A 21,124-nucleotide genomic window follows, 5' to 3' on the forward strand; every position below is an offset into this window, starting at 1 on the left:
TGAACACCACAGGGGTGATGTCTAGAAGATGTGATGCACTGTCCAGAACCCCTTCTGCATGAAGGCATTCATTCCCCCAACGCCCAAGAGTGTTACCTTCTGATTGCTCACAGTTGAGTTTCTCCCAGGATTTGCCTTCAACCCAAGAGAAGCTGAGATATGTTGCCCCCTCCCCAGGGGCAGCCCACACCCAGTGACTGGTGGAAAAGGGGATGAAAAGGATCTTTATCTGGGACATCTCTGAAGGTCTACCCCAACTTCACAGTACCCCATTTGCTCAGCTTAGGACTCTGCTGTAACTGAATCGCAGCTCAACTTCTCCCCCTGCTGAATTCCGGCTCCCTCCCTCTCTTCCAAGAGCACTCCCTCCAAAACCACCTGCATGTTAATCTGCCTCTCAGTCTCTGACAAGCAGACACCTCATCCTGCCTTGATCCATCCTACTAATTCCCATGACCTGGGCCCAACTTTCCTGTAATAGCAATAAATTGATTCCAGCTGATTCTGCCTATTTGGGGGCCAATACCCTGACCAGACTAACTCACCTGTTCCTCCACATGCAACTTCAAATCCAATCCCCCCAGAACAGCACACAATAGTATACTGGAAGTTTGCTTTACTGGTTTTCATTTACTTGCTTTATCAAACACTTCCCATTTGTAGAAATGCTGAGTTTTTCATTAATAATGAGAAAACCTCTGCAATGTCATAATGATTGTTGGGAGGATGACAGCTATGTACAATGAATGAGAAGCTGTCAATAGTTAAGCCACCAGAAAAGATTCTTAGAACAATTTTAAAATAATCTTTAAAAATATCTAGACTTTACCTTTTGTCACAACTAAAGATATTTAAATAGCATTTTCAAGTTCATAAGAATCTCTATTCCAGCTCTTTTTAGACATTTAATTGAATTAATATTAATTGTTAATATTTATAATATCCAATTAAATTATAAACCATAACATACAGATGCATCTTAGGTATCTAATTTTATACCTAATCATTAAGACACTATCCACCTTCATCCAAAATAGATCATTGCATCCAAGGTATCATAAAATACAAAAATTAGGAGTAAAGAAAGACATAAAAACAGGGTGCACTATTTTTTGTAAGTACTCCCAGCTATATCATTAAATATGTGAGGTAGGAAAAACATACAATCTATGATTAAACTCTTTTGAACTTTGATTTGACTCATCTCTTACTCTATTCCTTTACAAAGGCTTGCAATTTAATTTGAGATTCTTAGATTGCAAAATACATGATGGCCCACTCCATTTAACAACATTATCACAATTTTCAGTGTGCAGAAAGTCATAGACCGCTAGTTTCAACTATCTGGCTTGAATATGAAGAAGCACTCTTTAGAGAAAAATTCACAAAATCGATGTTTCTCCATATTCTTAAAGAGGTCTGACTTTAAAACACAACAATCACAGCACCCAGTTATACTAAGAATTAATGAATTCCACATTGTGAATTGTGAATGTATAGTGAATTTCAGGGCACTGCTCTTGCAGCCAGACTGAATTAAGAGTTAAAGTTCTAAAGGCTCAACTGCCTCTGAAAATTTGGGGGGTGGTTATCAGTTAAAGAAAACATCAGCTGTTTAGAAATGCATGGCATTACAGCTGAATATAATACCTTTCCTGTTCTCGCTTGAAATGGTTTCCTATCGAAGCAGTTTCTGTATCAATCACACAATAGCCAGAATGGTACAGGGTTATACTATATCACACAATAACTACATTCAAAAAGCATAGGAAAAACATTACTTTTATAGCCGCAAATGCTGTAGCTAAAAGCCTAAAACAAATCACTAAACTGCACTAATTTGTAAGCTTTGAGGTTTGAGGAACTCCCTGGCAGCTAAGAGAACGGGCAGAGCTTGCAATCAACTCTCCTCTTGAGCACAACAAGATTTTCAAGAATAGAAACCCACTGATACGCTGATACAGTCTCCTAAATTAACTCTGCAAAAAGTGCCCAAGCAATACCCAGAGGGAACTCAAGGCAAAAATCAGGCCACATATCACACTTAACTATCAATCTTACCAAGACCAGTGATTGTTAATCAGCCTGGGGGAAAATAAAGTAGTACAGTTGACAGTTTATTTTTTTTATGAGCACATGCTTCCTATTTTACATGGAGGAATATAACTACTTCTGCAGAATATCTAGTGGAGCCATGTCTTCATTTTTACAGGTCACTAATTATGAATATGCTTAAAATATCCTACTAGTCCAAAAATAAATTATATCAGAGAGAGTCCTCAGTATGGGCATTTTGCTTCTAAAAAGAAAAAAAAACAACGAAAATTATAAATCATATCTTCTTTTTCCAAGTAAGAAAATTATGATACAAAGTGCTGACATTAGCTACCTATTTCTATTCCTCAGGCAAAAAGCTAGAATTTATCACCTAATCTGCATTTCAAATATAGACTGAGACGTCACATACATGGCACAAGATGATCCAGGTAACTTGCATGGCTTCATCATACTGGGTATAAACACACATATATGAATATAATTTAATAATACATATAAGAATATATACAAATATTTATTTTCATATACACTTCATATGTGATTTCAAATTCAGCCACCGGTAACTATATGGTAGTTATTTAAACTGTACGAGTTTCAGATTTCTCATCTACTTCATTCAAAGATTAGAGTATGACATAATGTATAAAAAACTCCTAGTAGAAGGTGTGACATACAGGAGGCACTTGAAAAACGGCAATTATTCTATGAAAAAACTACGATATCCTATGTTTATTTTTCAATGACAGATGGAAAAAGAGAGCAGATAACCCAAGTTAATTGAATTTGGTTTACAGATATATTTTAGAATCCATACTTGAAGACAGATATGGCTTACGCTCTAAATTCCCACTTAAAAAAGAGGAAAGACCAGTATAAAGACCTGGCTAATAGAGCAGGAGGGATGGTCTTTTGAGTATGCAAGTGACACTGGGCTTCAAGTGTATACATCACTATAGTTTAGGTAAAATAAACTTCACATGTATTGCACTTATGCAGCTAAGAAACATTTCTGTCAATTGCAAAGATATAGAAGGAAAAAAGTAATGTGAGTTTCTGAAGGTAATGTTGGAAATTGGTGAACAATACAAACATGAATTATCACAAAAGATATATAAAAACAAAATGAATGTTAGATGAGAGATTGCATGCCCTGCTGTCAACACTGAATCAGAGTCAGCTTTGCAAGGGAAGCAAGAAAGCCATCCAATTCCTCGTCTAAAGTTCAGCCATGAGACCCACTCCATGAATACACAGATACATCCACATACCCACACACTCACAGATAGTTAATATATATGAATATATATTTTAGATTATATACATATATACTATATATACAAATATATATGTGTAGTTTATGTGTAGAAAGATAGATATCTTCTTTACACTTTCTCTGAAACTGGAGAGGTGATTAAACTTAAAAGGTTTCAAAGTACTTCTTTGCATCAGTAAGCTTAGAGAATTAAGGCATTAACGAGTGAGTTTTCAACGATGACAGAAAAGTTAAAACTTAAATGCTTTTTGAAATATCAACTAAGATCATATAATGATAATAGAGTTCAACAGTAAATTATAAAATCACAGGAAGCAGGAAGAAGGCCACTTTTAACCCCAGCTGCTGCAACTAGAGGAATGTTTGTTAGTGAGATACAGAAAATCATCAGAGGATAAGTAGCCTCTGAGTAAAAAGGCTGTGGCCCACTGAGAATTATTTTTGTCTTAGGTAAAGAGGGGGAAGTTTCTAAACCCCAATCTTAGCAATATTACAGGGTCAGAATAGAAGAGAGCTGCACCTCCTTAGGCAATTACACTTAGATGAAGCTACACATGACAAATTAAGAACAAAATTAGCCCAAGATTGAGGTTTGATTAATTGTGAACTTAGACTGAAAACTTTAATATTAATACAGCAGCTCTGTACAAAGAAAGGGTACAGGTAATATAGTCCAGTGTGAAACATGAACCAAATGAAAAATGTAAGTAAATAAAAGAATGAGGGGAGAATCACAATAATGGTGTAGAATAAGCCATGAAAAAGAATGAACAAGTTCAGAACCAGGATAAAAACAATAACTATACAACTTCTTGATAATAACTTCACTAATTCTGAAATACTACCAGGATAAGACTGACAACTCAAAAACTACACGTCAGTTAAATCTGTGCATGTCACAGAGTCTACTGTGTGTATATGCTTAAGGTGACATGCTTAGCAAAGCCAATATTTTTCATCCCTCGTAGTGGGGAAAATTATTCTCAACTAATAATTTTGTTGCCTGTTTAAAGTCTCAAGTAAAGATGACCTTTTGGTTTGGTTACAGAAGTACCTGACCAATATTCCCAACCAATAACTAGCTAATATTCTGACACTCAGAAAACTAGCCTAATGAATTTCTTCCATGTAGTTAGTTATATGAATGGGTATTATTGAGGTGAATTACCTTTCACCCTCAAAAAATAGAAAATAAGTGTTTACCAAGGGTAATAGAAATCCATTATATATAAAAATGCTTTCTTATGTATGTAGCTGTTACAGTGTAATGGTGAATAAGGTCCCAGCCTTTTCAGTTAATTCTATAGATTTTTTTAAATAATTAGGCGACTAGATGGGAAACAGTCATTTTGGTCACTTTGGGACCAAATACACAATAAACTTGTGATAGCCCCATTTAATGATTTATTCTCATTTTCTCTGGTTTTATTTTTAAATTATCAATGACTTGTAGTCTCTTACAAATATATCCCTATTTGTATCATTTTTAGATTAGTCTCGAAATGGCAGGACATTGAGACTATTCTCGCTCCTTGATACAAAAGCAAGATTTATACATATATTTGAACACACACATATATAAATATACTCATGGTCATAAGGTTTAGGTGACACTAATTGTCTCTAGAGCTCTTAAATGAGTGGGGATACCAGCTCCCCACTCCCACCATTAAGGAGCAAAAGGAAAAACTCCAGGGTTCTATGGGTTGAGAGGAGACTAGCCTGAGGAGCAATACCAACCACATGTGCATAAAAGATGCAATATCAAATGGCATTTTCATGCACATATTAATATTACATATACTGTTTAAAAATATACCACTTGAGTTATTTTCTGATAGACTGACAGATGGGAATTATTTTTTCCAGAAAAAAATTACTTTCTCCCTGTTACTTCCAAGCCCCTTAACTCTGTTCTGAGAACCAAATGGCACTCCTACTAGGAGGTCCAATTGTTGGACCACCTGAGTATACTTTTTTAAGAAGATAAAGGACACTTGCTATGCAGTCTCCCTCTACTCCAGATATAAAAATGCAACCAGACTTTTTTATTCTTGCTGTTATTTACATTTTCTCTGTATAACAGCCCACTTTCCTAAGAGTTTATTAGATATGGAAACTGAGGGATAAAGAGATTAAGAATTTTTTTTTGCTGCCTTGCACAAGAATAAAAATAAATAAATAATGAAACCACATACCTCTTTTCATAAAGGTAACGCATTCATCTCAGTGGCTGTACATTTGTAAAGAACAACATGATTCTAGACCCACAGTCCACTGCTTCTAAGTAGCAGGCACTCTTAAAAAGCCTTTGAAAAGTCTTTGACCTTAACTCCAAAAGGCGCTGCTATGTAAGTTCAAAGCTTCCCAAGTTTGCGTAGAATTGGGGAGGGCTCAGTATCCTACAGGAACTTTAGAGACAACTGTCTTAACTCCTGATGAGCAGGTCAGGTGGCTCCACATTGCACATACACAAACCTAGGAACTTGGTAGACATAAATATCTGAGCAAGTTCCAGAGTATCACACAGTCAAATTTATTTCACAGACTTACAGACTTTGGGGGAGAGGGAGTTACCATAGGTTAATGATGGATACATCTTTCTAGTTGGGACAAACTTTGGAGACATTGCTTAGGTTTAATACTAGACACGTACTGCAGGGTTATTTTCCTTTCTGCCCTATTATTCCTGCAGCTGGGATCTGTGCTTTAGCACTGGCCTATCCTCCCTCTTTATCTATATTACATCAAACTACTTTCAAGTCTCAAACCATGACGTACCAGCTTTTTCAAGTTTCCTCCAACCATGGCAGCTATCAATGCTCTCTCGTCTTGCACAAATATTTGTATATTTCTCATAGCCTTATTTTGTTTGTTTTTCCATTTGGCTTTATCTTCTTAATTAACTAGTAAACTCTTTTTGAGTTCACAGCTCTTACTACTTAGTTACATGTTTAATCCATAGAAGTTATACCTTAATTTGCTGACTGAAGTTACCAGAACTTACCCACCATCTGACCAGAATCTGTGTACAATTCCTACTGAAAATTTCTGAAAAGTTGCATATCTTCCTCAGAGTTTTATATCCTTCTCAGGAGGCTCGTGGGAGCCTCCCCCTCTTCAGTAGGAAGTGGACCCAAGGCAAGGCCTGGACCAAATTCGTAGCTCCACTCAGAAATAACAGAGAGAATGCCTCAATGTTTAACCTGTGCCTATCTCTCCTTAAGTACAATCAATTGGCAGGTAGGATAATCTGGTCCACTGGGACCATAGGCTCTGTTTAAGAATTCCTCGTCTTTCTATCTTTCCCTTTCAGGAGAACAGAAAAATCTCCCTGAAGTTGTCATTCAGTCAAATGGCAGACATTGTTTTTTCTTCCTCTGTTTGACACACATGAACAAAGTTCTATTTATTTCAGAAATAAAATAGTTTGCTGTTTTGCTATTACTTAAAGGACAGATATATTCTTCGAATGGCCTTTCCAGGCCAGCATTTGATTTCCTACTCACCTCATTGAGATTTCACTGCCCCTTGTGCTGTCCTTTAAGACTGTGGGAGGTCTAGCTATGAACCAACCCTTCCTCTTTCATATATGTTTCCCTTTCTACAGAATCACTCCATTATTTTTATCCCTCCCATTCTTATTCCAACAAAACAGGACAAGAAATATGCTGCTTGCGGATATGGTAACATGTCACATATTTGACCCCACCTGCCAACCACACAATAGTCCTTGGTATAGTTTTGACGGGGAATAGCAAGAAACTGATGTCTCCTATTTTTATGTAAAGTTATAGAGGTAGCATACTAAAAGACAGAAAGAAAAGTTACGTCATGATTCCTAATACCTTTGCTCCTACCATAATATGTCTTTAATTGGTAAATTTATAGTAAATGTGTAATAGCCAAAAAAAATGTTCCTAACATTTGAAATCCTTTTCTATGACTGTGAACTCCTGGGGAAAGTATGATTTAGATTATGAAATGGAAATCATCTTTCTTACTGAATTCAATCAATTACATCAACAGGAAAGGAAATAAGTGTTTTAAAACACAAGACAGAAATAGTATCTTGGAAATAGTATCTTGGCATTAGTATCTTGGAAAAGTAGTAAGAAACCAATATAAGAGAGCTTAATTGGGATCAGTTCAAGGTCATATAAGTTAAGAAAAAAATGGAATTGTACTGGTATAAAATGGGAAATAACTAAGTGCATGATCCAATAATGGAGATGAGGGATTTTAGCAAGGTGACAAAAAAATATCCATCCAGTGAATAAGTCTGGATTGTGGAAAAAAGAGCTGTGAAAGAAATCTCACGAATAGGATAGGACCACCATCAGAGTAGCATAATATAAAGCCATTGTGTCATAAATTAGTGAGATGATTTAATGCCATCGTAAAGTCTCTTCTGACTTTATGATTTTACAGGGCCAAAAGTTTATTAATTGGATTTGAAAATAAAAATAGGATACAGTGGCCTATAAATGAAATCATTTATTCATTCTGCTCTAAGTAATATTTTTACATTGACAGTCACTGAAGCAAAGAAATGAAATTTCATTTCGAGGGACTATTCAGTTAATGGCAATTACAGTGAAGCTAAAAACGTTCACCCTGTTCATACTTGAAATGAATTCAATATAATACTTTGCTTGTCCTTCCAAAATAGCCAAAAGGGAAAGTAAGATCTTCCCCCAATTCAACTGGGAGCTGATAGCACATTCCTTTAGTTCACTGCAGCTGCCAAGAGCTCAGTTCCAGGACTAGGCGGGTATAACTGACTCTGCCTTTGACTTTGTGGGTTTCGAGTCTTGGGCCCAACTCTTCCAAGACTCTTCCCAAAGCATGAGGACCAGGCCAGAGAACATGAGTGATGAATTATCTCGATAGGTGGAAAGCAACCCAAGATCACGGTTCCTAACACTGTGTTAAGACATAAACTGAACCCACAGGCTCATGCTATTAGTTGCATCCCATGAGCCCTACCCCAATCACATTACAACAGTACATTTTAAAAGAATACAGAGCACATTTTTTCCGGAAAACCTGTTTCTCAAAATAGGTTTAAGGTGGTTTGCCTTACAAAACAAACCCTAAAATAATTTTACAATATCAATAAGAAGAGCTGGTATCAGAGACAATAAAACTAAGCCAAGATAATGAAGATCATGAAAAATGCCTTTCTTGAATTTCTTTTACGACATCTATTCACCCTCACTGATTTGTTCTCTAGAAAATGATTCCTTAGGCTTAATGTTCAACCTGCTCAATCTAAAGTACTTAATAGCCCACTTAGGGACTTCCCAGGGACAAACAGGACATGAGCAAGTAACACTGTATAAAATAATCTGCTCATTTGTCATGCAAATTCTCAGTAACACAACCAGTAAGGACAACCTTGAACGTGCAAAAATAATCTCAAGATACAAAGGACAGCCCACTTTTCCTGTGATGGTGACCAAAGTGGTGATGATCCAGGGTACGCGCGTGTGTGTGCGTGTTCTCGTGTGCACATAGGGACAGTGGGGTAAGGAGTGGGAAGAGAGAAGGTTAAAGCTAATTGCATATGACAGAGCTTCAGATTTACCTTTTTTTAGCAACACTCATTAAAGTCATCTCCCACAGGCTGACACCCTAAATATGTGTTCAGTCAAAAGCAGAATCTGATCACAGGGTTTCTCCAAGCTCAAACAGGACAAATATCACAATTCAATGCACCTTGGGATAATTTTGCTGTGAGGATGGAAACATCCTGGGACTGGATGTAATGGTCAACTGACCTCCCAGAGCACTCTTATCCCTTTGGGTCAATCTGTACATTTAGATTCAACCCACTGACAGTCTGAAAGATCTTCCAGATCCTTCCTGTCTACCTTATCCCCTGGTTCTCAATTCCACCAAGTCTTTTCTGTCATCTACTGCCTGGGGTGTCATTCTTAAAATTTATGAGACTAATTGATATTACCTGAATTGACAGAATACAGCTTGCTAATTTGTCATACAGATGTGTTGATAAACTTATTCTATTTATTGCTTCTAGCACATCCTGCAAGCTATTTATGGGCAGTACATTAATAATTTTAGGACACCAAGTCATTGGTAGATTTGGCTCCCATTACAATCTATTTAGACATAGACTTTTATTTTGTTTTTCAATTGCAGTGGGGATTTGTCCTGTGCTAATGCAGTTATAATCTTTTATTAGCCTCCTTGGAAATAAAGGGTATAATAGGTCAGAAGTAAAAATACAGTGTGTGTCAATGGAGCAGTTTTTTCCTTTTTAAGCAAGACAACTGTGAAGTTTACAGGAGATATGATTCTCAAAATTACGTAATTATCAACAGGTTCTCTAAAAAACACAGTTAAACATCCACAGAATAACTTACAAAGAAAACTTTCAAAACTAGGAAAATACTTTGGATCACTCAGCTCTAAGTATTGCAGTCATATACACCTAGCTGGGGTTTACATTGTGACCCTTGATGCTATGTTTAATCAGTTATCCTAAACGTAATGCAATGGGTTTAGTGCAACAAAATTAACAATGCCAAAAATGGATACCAGTTCACTGTTCTTTAATGACTTCTTGGTTTTCAGTGACGTTTAATATAGTAAAAAGAAAATTAAAATAAAACTTTAAACTTCCAAGATTATTTTGAGGAAAAAGCTTGAATACCAAAAATTTTTTTTAATTCAAAACGGGAGAATATAAAAACTTAAGAAAATTGATTTTAAAAACTACACAGGGAATTCCCTGGTGGTCCAGTGGTTAGGACTCCACGCTTTCACTGCCATGGCCCCGGGTTCAATCCCTGGTTGGGGAACTAAGATCCCACAAGCCTCATGGCATGGCCGAAAAAAAAATTATTAAAAAAATTAAAAAATAAAAACTACACAAATATAGATATCTACAGGGAAAAATGCCATTTTTAAAAAGTGTTTTTTAATGACATCAGAATCATTGGTGGAGGGTAGACAGGCAGATATAAATCAAAAGATAATCTCCCTTACCCAAATGCCACATATACACAAATCTCAGCTACTGTGCAGTAAGTCTGCTAAGCAGTATTCCCAGATAAATGACAGTAAGTCCCTAGGTCTATAGCAGAAACTTTTATACTTAAGTAGTGCACACGGTACCAAGCTGATACACGGTAGCAAACACAATAGGAAGAAGACTACAGTAACTCAAGACAATATAATCTATGTATTAAAACAAATAGTCTCAATTGCTTAAAAACATCTGAATTTCATGCTCAGAATTTTCCAGGCTAGCAGTAGAAGAATAAAGGGCTGACTAGCTATATCAAGGAAGAAAGGTTACAATGATATATTTCTAAATCATGTAATTAGTTTTAGGCTAGAGTGAAGTGATTTTGCCTGAATTACCGATAAAATAATGTTATTTTCTCTTGAACTTAGCTACTAGAAAACAATATTAAGAAATAATACTTTGTGTGTAGCACGAATGGTTTTACATCTGGCAAACACAGGCAAATAAAGGGTGACAGGGATATAGACTTACGCTAGCAAAGTTCCTATCTAGGTCTTTGAAGTCTCTGTTTATAATTGCACTGCTTTTTTTAAATTAATCATCTTCCAGACTCCTCATGTAAAGTGTTCAAAACACACTCTATAATCTTACACTAACTCTTATGTCTACGTCCTTCTTACAGTTAATCAATATTTTATAGCTAAATAAAAATAAAATCTTCTCTTCCCCATAAATGCTTCCACACACACACACACAAAAACTACTTCAGGTTAAGAAAGGTCATGGTTTACAAAGTCAAAGCAATGAAACGGGAAGTTTTATCAGTGGTTCTCAGACTTTAGCATGCATCCTAATCATCACCTGAGGTGAAAAACACAGAATGTGGATCCCAAACTCTGAATTTCTGATTTAGAAATCCTGGGAGGGGTCAGAGAATTTGCATTCCTAACAAGTTCCCAGGTGATGCTCATACTGAAGGTTGCGGATTCCCACTTTGAGAATCTAACTTCTGTGATTTGTAAGACATATTTGAAAAGTAATATATAAATATATTTTTTCACTCACCTGATAGCTATGACATTTATAACGACTAGAGATGCTGACTAATTTTCAAACAAAGCCAATTCTACTCCTAGCTAAGTGACTAATAACCACATCAATAGTAAAAGAAAAAAAAAAGGACCACCACCTTCACAACGGTCAGCTCAGTAGCAGAAATGCCTTCCCCCTTATTGTTAAGCAGCAAGGCCCAGGACTGTTTTGATGCAATTGTTCTCTACTTGTCTCCACTCCTAAATCTTACACTTTCCCACCGCCCAGCATGAGACTTGCCAGGACAAACAATCTGAATGACAAACAGTGACAGAAAAATGATGGAACCCTTTCTAATCCAGACAGTTCCAGAACATCCCCTACCCCCCACCCCGATTTTTCTCACTTCTCATTATCTCCTACACACACACATTTAAAAAACAAAACAAAAACAAAAACTCTTTTTATTTGAGCTAATCTGAACCAATGGGAGAGAAATAAAGACTTGGACAAGCAGAGTTCAGACTCACACGAGAAGGTTCCATCTTATCTGCAGCATTCCTCCATCCCTAGAATCCCAGCCACTCTCAGCTGCGGGACACCAGAGTCCGGCAGAAGTCAAAAGAGCACTAAATGAATTCCTGCTCTGCTCAAGGCCTCACCTCCTGCCATCAGCCAAGCGGTTTAAGCCAAGAGGTTCAAGACCTCAGCATCTCTCCTACACACACCAGCAGTAGCGGTACCAGCACCACCACCATCACCAAGAAAGCTCTCTTTCATTTGGGAAAGAAGGAGTGAGGAGAGAGGGGAAATTAAGATGTTTAGAGGTGGGAGAAAGTGAAGATCTCTTGGCCAGAGCCAAGGAGGGAAGTAGGAAGACAGGCAAGGGGAGTGGCCGATGAGGCGAAGCAGAGCCCAGTGCTCGCCGCTCCTGACCCTCTCCCCACCACTCCCCAGCACCGCTCAGCCCTGGACAAGACACCGCGGAGAGAGTAAAGGCGGACCTCCCGCCTCGGTTCCCAAACACCTGCCCACTGCGCACTCCACGTTCCCAGAGAGTCTGAGGACTCAAGGTCCCCCTGCATCCGCGCCCACTCCCAAGTCACTTCTAGGGTCTGCGCTTCCACGAACACTCATGCCCTTTGCCCGGGGCAGCCGGTGCCTAGCACTGCAGGGCTGGGGTCCCAACCCCGAGGGAGACCAAAGGCAGGCTGCCAAATTTCCAGCACACAGTTTCTCTGGATGTCGGCCCTAGCCTGGGAGCTGTGGGTGAGTCTCGGCCTGCTGTCCCCTCAAGGGCTGTTCTCTTAACCTTCCTACCATACCTCGAGAATACAAAAGTTATTTTTCCTTTGTAGCACGGCCTGCTTATCCCAGGAGAAGACTCACATTTGAGCCAGAGGGTGTGTGTGTGTGTGTGTGTGTGTGTGTGTGTGTGTATCTTTCAGTCCCGAAAACCAAGGGTGCCAACTGCTGACAGGCAAAGGAAACTGGATTGGCTCTTGAGGACTTAAAAACATCCGAATTAACACGTTCACCCTTCTCTCCGTCCTAACCCTCTCAGCCCTGCGTTTTCCGGAGAACTGAGATTATGTTCCTGTTGCAGTGAGCTAGTGTCCTGCCCCGGAGCTGAGACGCGCAGACTTGGCCGTCCGTTCATTCATGCATTTGCTCATCCATTCACATAAACATGTCCCTTAATTGTGTCTGGCACTGAGAATCTTGCCTGCTATTTTCCCCTCCCCAAGTCAGTGCTTATGGCAACGGTTGGTGCAGAACGCAACTCGACTGTCAACCCACTTCCTGAGCTGGAAAGTCAAGTCAAGCAGGCATTCAACTCTCCCCACGACCCCCCCCCCCCAAAAAAAAAGGAAAAGGAAAAGAGAAGGCTGAGACACGGGGCGGAGAAGAATGCGGAGCTCACTGGGGTCACATTCGAAGCTTCCCTTTGGAGGAAACCGCGGCACCGACACCAAGGCATGCAAGGAGCCAAATCATTATTAAATCAAAGACTGCTAGAGCTCGGGTCCCCAGAGAGGATAAATCAAGTACAAAGCCACTTATTCGCACGAGTGCTGGGCTGCCGGCTCGACCCAACTCCGAGCCCGAGCCGAGGCGCTAGGAGAGCGGCTCGCAGCCCGATTCGCAGCGCTCTCGCCGCCTCCTTATCGCTCCCAATAACGTGATGAAGTGGAAATCAAAAGCCACGCCGGGAGGGGCCCCGGAACGGCGCGAGTCGTGCATTTTCGCTCACCAGCCTATCTTCCCTAAGAATCGCAAGGTCACAATAGCGTCGCGATTCCACTCACCGTACACTCCTTGGCCAGAGATCCCCTCCAGGAGGACTGTCAGCAGCCACACGAGACCGTACACTAAATCCATCTTCACGTGAACATGAACATATCCAGCCCAGGGGGGACGCAGCGGGACCTTCTGGAGGCCGGCGGCCAGCCGGGCGCGCTCCGCTCGCTCCCCAGCCGAGCCGAGGTGCCCGGGAACCGCTCGCGGAAGGGGGAAGCGCAGTCCGTCTGTCTTTCCCCGGCGGCGGCCGTGAGCGGAGCGCAGGAGCCCCGCACACCCCACACTCATACACACACACACACACACACACACACACACACACTCTCCCACAACACAATACCCTGACACAGACTCACACGCACGCCTCACTCACACTGGGCGCCTGGGAAAATCGCAGACGCCGGGGAGGAGCAGGGGGCGTGATGGGAAGCGGAGCCTTGAGGTGAAGTGTTCTTCAGGGGAGCGGACTGGAGTCTTCGCAGCTGCTTCTGCGGCGGCGGCGGCGGCGGCGGCGGCGCGCTGGGCCGGCGGCGGGTGCTGGCGAGGGGCCGGGTGTGCCGAGCGGTGCGAGCCTGACGCGGGCAGCCAGGGAGCAGGAAGTGGCCTCTGACTCGGGGCACCGAGCAGGGGCTTCCTTGCTTGGGTTCGCCTTTACAAAGTAACTCGCGAAGGTCCCCGGAGGAGCGTCAAGCGGCGGCAGCGGCCCGCCCGCCCGCAGTCCGGAGCCCCCAGCCCTGCTGTCTTGCCTTCCCCCATTCCATCAGTTGCCATTGCAACGCCAATCCTGTTACACGATACAGGCTCGCATCGCCGAGCGGGGAGAGGAGGAAGAGGAGGAGGAGGAAGAGGAGGAGTGGGGCGAGGGGGACGGGGGTGGGGAGGAAGGGAAGGGAGGAGGGGTAAGAAGGAGGAGAGGGACGGACAGGGCGCAGAGTGTGAGTCTGGAGCTTTCTCGGGCACCAGCCTCAGCCGCCGCCGCCGCCGCCGCCGCCACCTCCACCGTTCTCCAAAATAGCCTTTAGCGCCACGCCAGCGAAGAGGGGGCTCAGGCCGGCCGCACCAATTCCGGGAGCCGAAAGCAGAGTCCAGGCACCGTCACTTGCAGGAGACGGAGAATGCCAAGCAGAGAGCGGATCGCACACACGTCTACGCGTGCCCACCGGCACCGCGCGCGTCTTCTTCGCTTCCGCGCTGCCCCCGCCAGGTGGAGGGGTGGGGGCGGCCGGGACAGGCGGGAGTTTAGAGGAGGGTGCCGCAGAAGGGGTTCCCCGCCTGGGCTAACGTAGTGCTGGCATCCGGAGATGAACGCGGGAGCGGCCGCCTGAGAAGGACACCGGCTGCGTGGCCGCCGTTCGGGCCCCAGCTGCGGCGGAGGTGCCCGGGCCGGGCGGCGAAGCGCCGAGGGCTAGACGCCGGCCGGAATCCCTGGGTGTGCGCGGGGGTGCGCGCAGCGGAGGCGGAAAGGAGGAGGAGGGCGAAGCCGAGAGTGGGGCTGCGGGGCTGCCGAGCTGCCGGGCTGCCGGAGAGGAAGGCTGTGTGTGGTCACGTTGTGCGCTACGTGCTGAGAGCGCGAGCTTCTAGCCGCAGCCGGGCGACGTCAAAGCCGGGTGCGCGGCTCAGTCGCCTGCCTCCGCGCCTCCTCCTCACTCTGCCTTCCTGTGTCAGACGTGGAACCCATCAGTATGGACAGTGCAGAGAGGCTCCGCGAGGCCGACGGCATCCGGCCTCCAGCCTTCAGCCTTCCCCGCGAGCCCCCCGTCCCCCCAACCTCCCGGAGCTGCGCGTCCTCGGACACCGGTTATCGTTTCCGATGCCGCTGTTGGCGTTTGCACGCGGAAGGGCCAGCTACCACCTTAGATCCCGGGTAATTACAGGACACACCATCCCCTCCCCGCCGCCCAGGGTCTCCCAGGATCCGTTCCGCTTGACTAGAGGGCAGAACCGGCCACAGCACTTGGAAACAGCATCGTTTCTTCCCCATTTCTGTCCTTTTAAATGGAAATATGGTCATCACAGCAGTGAAGGCTCTAGGGGCAAAACACTAAGAGTTCAGAGCTTAGTATATTTAATATGCAATGTCTCCTACTAAAGTTAACCGCTTTGAAAATCTTTTCCCTTTTGTGACAGAGGCTCTCGAGGAGCTTAAGAAATTCATAGTTACAAAAGAATTAGAAAATGCAAAGCATCTATAATTTACATTGGAACTAGTGTAGAAATAGTCCTCCGAAGATTTATAGGAGAAAACTGGTAATATAAGTAGCGGTTTCTGATTTGTCTCTGTAGCCACAAAAATTAGTGCTTCCTGCGCTCAATCCACTTTGTCGAATATGTTCTTCACTCTTCAAACAACATATGGATAGGGAAGTGATTAAAATAGCTAAAAACGTGCATTTATACATGTGTTAAAAAAAGTAATTGCTATGGAAAATCTGGAACATAGTATTCATTTATCTGCTCCTATAATAGACTGGTATAATACACTGCAGGTCCCTTTCCCTCTGCTACGGCTAGGAGGGGCAGGAGGGGGTGGTGTTACCTCCGAGCACTAGGAAATGAATAGCCCCCATTGTTTCCACCAAGGTCCTTTTCCTCACTTAAGTGAATTATGCATATTATTTTTACAGGGTGTGATCTACTGCTTATGCTCTGGGTTTACAAGGTAAGAGGACCAATGTTGAGAAGGTTGCCTCAGGGCAAAGGATGCCTCAGCGTTGAGGACCGCTTCTTTATGAAATGCCACTTTCACATAGTAGATGGAATTAAGTATCACTGTAGAAGCAAAACTCAATGTGTTATTTCTGAAGGAGAATGAGTGAAGTTCACTCACTGGTCAGCTGTGAGGGGAATTGTGTTATGTTTCAGGAAATTAGTCTTTTAAAAGGAGATAATTCCTGCATACAGCAGCACAGCAGCTTCAAGGAGCAGTAAAGTGCAACTCCTCTCTCAGATGGCAGCTCAGAATGTGTCTTGTCCATGAGGCACTTCCAGATTTTGGCCACTCATGTTCTGAGATACTACTTCACCTGTATATTTGTACTGTCCTTTTTTTGACTTTTATTTATGGAAGCATAGGCTCTTTGAGTGATTTCAGGACTCTACACTGAAATATTTTATTATCCTAAAAAGTCAGTGTATCACTTTAACAAAGTAACCCAGACTAAGTCAGTATCTCTAAGAGGGATTACTGTGCTTAACCTGCCACATTAGGACTTAAGCTTCAGGAGCTCAGGGCCTTTCTTTTCCATGTAATGCACACCTCTGCCTAGGTGAGGACCAAACACCCATGGAGCCCTCAGCATTCCTGAATAAAATATTTGGAGCTTGTAGAGAACTTAGAGAACCCAGTCATTTTACAATTTACTTCAGTTGAGGAAACCACCAGGTATATCTACTCTGGGCCAGGTCTTGTCCTGGATATTGAACATTCAAAGATATACAGGACAGAATCCCTTCCTTTAAGAAAGACACAATCTAGTGGACAGGGTGTGTTGGTCAACACATGCACCACTACTTCTATTGACACTATAAGTGCTATGTAAGGAAAGTCCCATGGTGGCAGATTTTACATGGAAACATTAATTAGGTTATATGACAGTAAGAATAAAAATTGCACTGGATTTCATATGTTTTTTCCTTCCAATGAAAATGATAGATTACTTCTACGAACAATTGGCCAATTCAGTCAACCAAGGTTTTTTGTTGTTTGTTTGTTTTCTTAAAATTCAACATTTTTTAGGCTGCCCTGACCAAATAGGCATGATGTATCCAGCCACACCTTAGCACTAACTGTTGAAGGCCTCCAGGTGGTGAGCCTGAGCTGAGTCTTAAGGACAGGCAGGGAGGTGGTTTATCAGAGAGAAGGGGAGATGCTCCAGAAGGCAGGTCCAAAGGCTGTAATAAAATCAGGACCAGGATGATCTGTGTGGCCCAATTAGTGCACTTTCTTATGGGGGAAGGGTAAGTAACTTTAAGGATTGCCAGCTTCTTGGATTTTGCATAGTGAATATGGAAATTGTACAGAACTCAAAGGAATCCTCCATTGCATTACTGCCAGGGCCCGCTCAAGAGTATTACTCTGTCACTAACAGAAGCATCAATGCACACTTTATCATTTATGATGACAAGGCCAGGAAAATTTAGGGGCTCTCCTCTGACAGCCTTAATTACCTTAATAACCCCTTAGAGTTTTATTGCCTATAGTTTCATTTTAAATTTCTATCTCTGTCCTGCAGTATAAGCAGGATGTTCCAACCTAGGTAGCATGAGAGAGGCAATGTCATGGAGAGCGTCACAGCTTGGCACAAAATCCACCCAAGGTAGTGGGACAGAAGTGAGAAAAACTAGTAACTCTGGAGATACAGCTGAGTAGGCAAAATCAGACTATCAGTGGCAAATGCATCCTTTCTTTCAGAGCTAGCCTCCTCCCCCAAAGCAAATACCAGTTCTTCTATACTATTTACTACGGCTACTCACTTATGGCCCTTTAAATCACACTGACTCCCATATATACTCTTCCCTTTCTGGTTTATACAACCAAACAAGAATGTAAAAATCATCAGTGGTTTATAGTAATCTCTGGGGAATTGTGCACCCTGACCTGTTGTTCCATACTTCCTTGTGCTTGCTCTGTTCTTCATGGTCACAGGTTCCTGGCTCATATCACAGCTTACTAGGAATATAACCCACCCTGAGTCATACCGCAGTTGGCTACAGGTCTGTATCCCTGGCCTACCCCTTTAATCTTGAGACTAAATATACTTCTGATATTTCAAAATCAGTTAAGGCAAGCTCATTGTTCTATGACTCAGACATGTACCTGAGACCACGAACCATCACCCCCTCGACCTCTGACCAGATCTCTTTAAAGCTAACCTAGATTACAATAAAGTTTGACTAATGTAAATTGGAACCACTTCTGTAGGGCACAGAATCTTCTATCCTGGTAAATTTTCTCTAACCAAATTCCTGGTTTTATTTCCTCCCACTTAGTAATAGCTTCCAGCATGCAAGCTTGGAAGTCTAAGCAGCATCACATAGAATTGGCTGTTTCAGATGACAGATATGATTTCCTATCAGAGACACAGAGCATAGCATTGGAGGTTCCAGGTGCTGGTAATTTCCAGGAGGTAGCGTGGGAGCAATTGTCTATAAGAAGCAGAACCCAGACACTGGTGTTAAATATGAGACAAGGATTTCATTTTGGGAAAATATGAGACAAGGATTTCATTTTGGGAAACAGTGTTGTCCCTTGACAGGGCTTTGGTGAGAACAAAAAGGGCAATGAGAATGGTAACTGCTAATATTAGAAATAAGGAAGCACATCAAATCCCCTTTGTAAGGACTGAGAGAAGTCAAGGAGAGATGTATAGCTTGAGGAAGCAACAAAGTACCCAAAGAATAATCCCTGGAAGTAGCAAATACAGGGTCCAAATAACAAAGGAGGTGTCCAGGAGAGGCTGAATATATGGATACTGTTTTGAGAGGATGCCAAGGTAATTTGTTACCAGATGATGGGGCTAAGGTCCCAGATATATTGTGGCTGCCAATGAAGAGTATCTGACAAACAGAGGAAAGTAGAGGCAGAAAATATGAGCCAAGGGCCTTGATGTTCTTGATACTCTATCATCAGCTAAAAATAGCAAATTTCTGAGAGATTTTACTCATTTGGTAAAGAGCATTCCCTCTCATAGGCCCTCCTTTCAAGACAGACATGCTAGTTTCTAGTTCCAGACTTCTGGGATTTTGTGAACCATTCATGTTTTCTATACAGTTTGTATGTTGAACCCATAATTATTTTTAAAAGTCTACCCTCATATACCCTCATATCACCTTTTGGTGATTTTAGTAGCCCTGCCCTAGATTTATTCTTATTCTGACATGTCTCCTTTCCACTATTATTAAAATTCTGATACTATTTTGGGAACAAACCTAATGCTGATTTGTTCCAGAGCAGATGTTCAGTGCAGGGCTGTGTAACGTGGTAGGTAAGTGTCTGAGCTTTAACATCAGATTGCCTTGAGCTTGAATTTCTGACGTCATTGTGACCTTGACATTTCCTGTATCCCATAAAATGAAAAGAGCAAGAGGATACTAAGAGTTTTGTATAAAGTAATACATGAACGTTACATAGCTCAGCACTTGACTTAAGCAATACATTGTTATTATTACTGTTAATATTTTTCTTAATATTTGTTGGTTGTTGGAGAGCATTAATATATGGGCCTAATAACCGGAATGAGCTCCATCTGAGGTTAGCTGACGGCTTGGAACCTTTCGTTTTATAAGGATGATGAAGTGTTTTTCTCTAAAAGCATTACTTCACTTGCTTTTATTCAAAGTTCACCTGTCCCATTTCTGTCCAGTCACACTGAACTCTGAAGTCCTTCCACAGTTTATCTGTAACGGTTTGGCATTTAAGTACTTAGGTATAGCTGAAAGGTTGAAATTCTGAGAGTACAATTCTGCTTCAAGATTATTTTTGAAACTGCTGCGTCCCTGGATGAATCCTTGGAGAACTCAACAGCTTAAATATTAATGCAGAGAAGTTTCTACTTATCACTATGCTGGTTTACTATCTTTCAAAAACAGATTCGTGTGCAGCAATGCTTACACATCTAGGTCACCAGTAGACCAGATTAAAGATCGACATCAGCGTTGGATTAGAAAATTTGTGGTGGAAATATAAGGAAACCCACTGTTTCTGACAAAGAAGTGATTTGATTAAGCCACAGATAAGATATCAAGGACTATGAGAGAGTTGAACAAACATTTCCCCCAAGATTCTATGTTTGGAGCAATTTACAGATATGCATGTAATAGGAAATAAAGGAAAGGAAATCTGAGTTACAATCAGGTGGTAGTTTCAAAATGTGTCATCACAACACTAAAATATATAATCTAATATACAATACAATATAATATAACATAATATAATATAGTACAATATCAACATTCTCTGTAATTAAACTCAATCTGCAAACAAGCTAATCATATCAGCTAGCTATTGGAAAAATTCAAGGACGCAGAATCTCTTCTCAGTTTAAAACTTTGTCTCCCATGTAATTACTTCGTTTTCTAGGGTTTCACTCATTTGCTCTTCTTGTCCTTATCTGACTAGTGGTTGTTTCATGTTTTGTCCCAATAATAGGGAGAGGTATCTTCTTTCATTCAGCTTTGCTGTCCTCCACTTGATTATTGGGTGTCTGCCACTTACCCTGCTGCACTCGGTGCTCTCATCTTCCCCATTGGCTTTGAATCATAAGGACTCAGCTCCCACCTCATTCCAAGCTCAGGTTTCTCCCAGACCTCTAGCCGTGGAAGCGCCTTCCCATGCTCCTCTGGAGCCACCGGGAGAGTCTGGATCTCCTACACATGACTCACATTAGGAAACCAAATGGCACTATTCTTCATTCTCCGTTTACCTGAATATACTGTGTTGACATTTCTACTCATTTGTAGAAATT

General features: G+C 41.8%; 1 protein-coding gene across 1 annotated transcript in view; it reads right to left on the reverse strand.

The window, feature by feature from the left end:
- MDGA2 (MAM domain containing glycosylphosphatidylinositol anchor 2) overlaps positions 1–14,108 on the reverse strand; it is an 826,010-nt gene extending 811,902 nt beyond the window's left edge. The window contains exon 1 of the mRNA XM_029239755.1: positions 13,670–14,108. Within this exon, the coding sequence (XP_029095588.1) occupies positions 13,670–13,949 (280 nt within the window). The 5' untranslated portion in view covers positions 13,950–14,108. The remainder of the gene's footprint in view (positions 1–13,669) is intronic.
- Between the last annotated feature and the right edge of the window lie 7,016 nt (positions 14,109–21,124).

Source organism: Monodon monoceros, unplaced genomic scaffold, assembly GCF_005190385.1.
Source record: "Monodon monoceros isolate NGI ecotype Baffin Bay Population unplaced genomic scaffold, NGI_Narwhal_1 Super_Scaffold_21, whole genome shotgun sequence".
In the NCBI taxonomy this organism is placed as follows: domain Eukaryota; kingdom Metazoa; phylum Chordata; class Mammalia; order Artiodactyla; family Monodontidae; genus Monodon; species Monodon monoceros.